The sequence below is a fragment of the Mus pahari genome, chromosome 13, assembly GCF_900095145.1.
Source record: "Mus pahari chromosome 13, PAHARI_EIJ_v1.1, whole genome shotgun sequence".
Taxonomy (NCBI): domain Eukaryota; kingdom Metazoa; phylum Chordata; class Mammalia; order Rodentia; family Muridae; genus Mus; species Mus pahari.
Genome location: NC_034602.1, coordinates 75,362,159 through 75,366,336, shown reverse-complemented (window position 1 = coordinate 75,366,336; position 4,178 = coordinate 75,362,159). Strand labels below are relative to the sequence as shown.

The following is a 4,178-nucleotide window of genomic DNA, read 5'->3' as shown; positions in this document are numbered from 1 at the left end:
CTGTCCTGAAGCTGTGAAGCTTCTGCGGTCCACACTCTTGCTAGCGCAGACTGGAGCCTAAGCAAACCGGAGCAAAAATGGCTCTCCTTCCAGCTCAGGCTTTGAGACTCCTCCCGGGCAGACACCCCTCTTCGGGCAGGAAAGGTGCCAGACGACTGGAACCAGAAACGGGAATCTTTCCCTGAAGCTGTGATGCTTCTCCAGTCCGCCCTTTCCCTGGCAGTGCACTGGAGCAAAGATGACTCTCCTGCCAGCTCAGGCCTTGAGACTCCTCCCGGGTGGACACCCCTCCTCGGGCGGGAAAGGTGCTGGGTGACTGTAGCCAGAAATGGGATCCTTCCCAGAAGCTGTGTCCCTTCTGCAGGCCACCCCCTCCCTGGAAGTGCACCGGAGCAAAGATTGCCCTCCTTCCAGTTCAGGCCTTGAGACTGCTCCTGGGCAGACACCCCTCCTCAGGCGGGAAAGGTCCATTTTAGTTGTCTTAAAGAGAATCTTATGCTTCTGTTGAGTTTCATAAATTTGGAGGTATTATTTAAAATTATGGTTTGTTATTTCTAGTGTTTGAAATTGGGAATTACAAATACAAAATTATAACAGTCATTTTCTTCTAAACTAATTCATAGAATTTTAGGAAAATGGGCAGCTTTAAAGTTCCTGTTCAGAGTAACAAGTTTAGTGTTTTCTAAAGACTGATGGGACAAGTTGCTGTCCACAGAAATGACTTTTGGTTAATTATATGCCTTAAAAGGATAGGTTGATTTGTTATCTAGATGTAGTAAATTTTAATTAGAATATTTTTTTCCTAGCACTGTGTGTGAACCCAGTGCCTTGCACATGCCAAACAAAGCTGGAGTCACTGAGCCACACTCCTACTTAGAAAGCTTTGGAAGCTAGTGTTCCAAAACTTACTGTTTGGAAACATAGTACTAATTAGAAAGATCATATAATTCTAGATGTGAAGTTTATTAGAAACTGATAAACAAACAGTGTTCTACTCCAAGGTGACTTAGAACTTAGGTGTACTGCCTATGCTGACCTTGAGTTCACCATCCTCCTTGCTGGTCTGTAGTTGTATAGCTAACCTTTGCTTTTAATGAATGTAGATGGTCATATCTTTCAGAATTTGAGAGACCTTTTATAATATGAGAAATTACATTGACCTTTGAAAGTTAAAACCAACTTTAAATTTCCTAGAAACTTGACTTGTTCACTAAATTCTTAAAAAAAAAAGTTTGTACTATGACAGTTTTATACATGTATATAATGACTTGTCTTCTTTGTTCAAATTTACTTTCATATTTCAGATGTTTGCATCTGAAAATGTTCATTACTTTTTGAGATTCCTTTTCTAGGTAGAATGAAATATGTTGTAGTCCAGCAACATCCTACTGTGACAGTTAGTTAAACATAGTATAAACGAATTACAGTTTAGAGCTTTGAGGATAATGAAGGCAGGTTTAATGATATGTAGTCTGCAGCTAAGTTTCTTCATTCCTTAGAGGTGGGGAAAGTGTTCTACATGCTTCCTGACTTAGGGAGGATTTCCTCTCTACCTAGTAGATATGGGCATTAGTCTATCTTCTAGTTAGCTGAGAGAAGTGTTTCTCCTCAGGCTGGGAAGGTTCTTTTTCTGGCCGTAGTATGTGTGTGTTTATGAGTGTATGTGTGTGTATATGAATGTGTGTGTGCATGTATGTGTATATGTATTTCATTATTAATTAACTTGCCTGAAGAGACCAGAGATGAGTCACTGATGGAAGGGCTGAGGCTCAGTCTTGGGTCCTTTGGGAAAGTAGTACTTGCTTGTAACTGCTGAGCCATCTCTTCAGCCCAGTAAAATACATCTTAAAGAGAGAGATGGAGGGAGGGAGGGAGGGAGGGAAGAAGAAGGAGGAGGAGGAGGAGGAGGAGGAGGAGGAGGACGAGGAGGAGAGAGAGAGAGAGAGAGAAATGTAGTTTGAGTTTTACTGTATCTATACAGGTAGGACAGATAGCCAGGTTCATAAGGGGATAGGACATCAAGTCTGGACACATCACTGTACAGGCTCCTTCACTGTTCAAGGAACTAAGAACGGTAGGCATGAAGGATAATATGCATACACACGTAGTTACCTGTCACTTAGTGTACATCAGTGAGATACAACCATATATGTTATTTTTTTTTTTCAGGAACGCCTTTTAATACTAAGTCTGTTTTTATTGTGTTCTAGTTCCATGGACATCACTTGTCCATTAAACATAATTCCAGAAGGAAACAAAGTGAGTGTTCACTATAAGTCATTAAGGCAGACGGCCACAGTAGATTCAGCCTTTCCGCTTGGGAAAGAAGCATTGCCAAGACAACTTTGTAGATTGCTACCAATGGCTCATCCTTTAGAGAGTACTTTAAATGATTAGATATGCTGGGTTAACACTTTCTCTCATAGAGTGAATTCCTAAATATTGTACTGTTTCATATTTTCTTTTACGTTTAAATTTCTGTTAACGACATCAGTATGTATTTCTATGAACTTGCTTTTTTGAACATATAATCATGTCTGGAGCTTTAACTCTTCGAGATATTATGCAATGTCCCAGCCTTTATTTCCTCTCTGTTCAGTAGTTCTTTGTTGTTCTTTCTTCGGCTACTTTGTTGTTTAGAAATTTCCCCCCAGTTTTAAAAGCATGTGCCTAATTAGAATTGACAATATACTAAAAGTAGCTGAAATGCATTTCCTCTGTGCTCAGTGCCCAGCGTCACATTCAAAGCCAGTTCCAGTGTCTTCAAAGACGGGAGAAGCTCCTCTGCAAGCCTCTGCAGAGCCAAGGGAAGCCGCCAGCGGATCAGGTTGGTAGCGACGTGCCAATTAAAAACTTTAGGACAAAGGCTGTACACATCCTGTCAGGATGCCCATCAGAGTTCGGCTAGGCAGAGTGGGTGTGGCTTGGGTGGGGTTTTTTTCTCCCCTTTGCCTTTTCTTTCTCTGACTTTGGGATAGGTGCTGCTACTTTTTAATGTTTTCCTTATCTTTGTTTCAAATTAGAAGAGTACTATTCTATTTGAGCTGATAGACTCAAAGATTTACATGAAAGGTTTAGTCATTGCTTCCATCATTTTGTGGGGAATTCTCAGACCCTTCCATACCTTCATTGGTGCTCATAAATGTAAAATGTATTAGCATGTATGTGACATGGCTGCCCTTTGGGCCATGCCTGTTTTTAACTGGTCACTATACTATGGGCTTAAAAATATAAATATATATTTACCTTTTTTACTTACTGTTGCTTGTGTGTATATGGTACTGTGGTCATGTGTCATGGCATGCATGTGGAGGCCAGGTGATTACCCTGTGGAGGTGCTTTTCTCCTTTCACAGTCACACAGCTTCCAGGGATTGAACTCCAGTTGTACACATGCTAGCTAAGCTCTTTTTGTCACTGAGCCATTTTGCCAGTCCTGAAATTGCTTTTATTTATTTTTTGAGACTGGCTCTTACTATGTAGCTCTGGAACCCACTGTGGAGATGAGGTGGGCCTCTAGCTCAGAGGTTACCTGTCTCTTCTTCCCAAGTACTGGGATTGAAGGCGTGGGCCACCATGATAGCTGAGATTATAGCCGAACCATGTAACTCAACACTATTTATTTAACTGTAGAATGTGTAAGTTGCCTAGTTTCCTAGTTTGATTAAGCAATTTTTTCCCCTAGAACTACATATACAAAATACTAATTTAATTATCTTTTGGGGAGCATAGTACATCTGAATTTTATATAGTAAAATCCAATACGATCTGGATTTTATCTATAAAGTGATATAATATTTTATGTTTGTTTTGTCAGATACATTTATTAATTTTTCTCTTCTGAATGTATTACTTTTTTGTCTTGAATCTCTATTAAATTTAATATACTTTTGAACTTTGACCTCATTTGTTTTTTTACTATGTCAATATAGTGTTAACATTCTAGGTTTATAGGATATATAATTCAAAGTCAGTATTTTCATTTATTTGACTGTCACTCACAAAATTTTCTTTGAACTTCCATTTTTATTCCGTTCCCAATAACTGTTAAAGATTCTACCTAGTATAGCCTTCATGTAGTAATTATTTTGAGAATCATCAGTTTTATTTCTGCCTTTTACAATATATCTATATCAGTATCTATAGCTAGTATAATACACATACACACACACACACACA

The 4,178-nt window shown here is 39.2% G+C and overlaps 1 protein-coding gene across 3 annotated transcripts in view; it reads left to right on the top strand.

The window, feature by feature from the left end:
* Cenpc (centromere protein C) overlaps positions 1-4,178 on the top strand; it is a 44,261-nt gene that overhangs the window by 9,403 nt on the left and 30,680 nt on the right. For all 3 annotated transcript variants that reach the window (XM_029545407.1, XM_029545405.1, XM_029545406.1), the window contains one exon: positions 2,728-2,827. In XM_029545407.1, the coding sequence (XP_029401267.1) occupies positions 2,728-2,827 (100 nt within the window). The remainder of the gene's footprint in view (positions 1-2,727; positions 2,828-4,178) is intronic.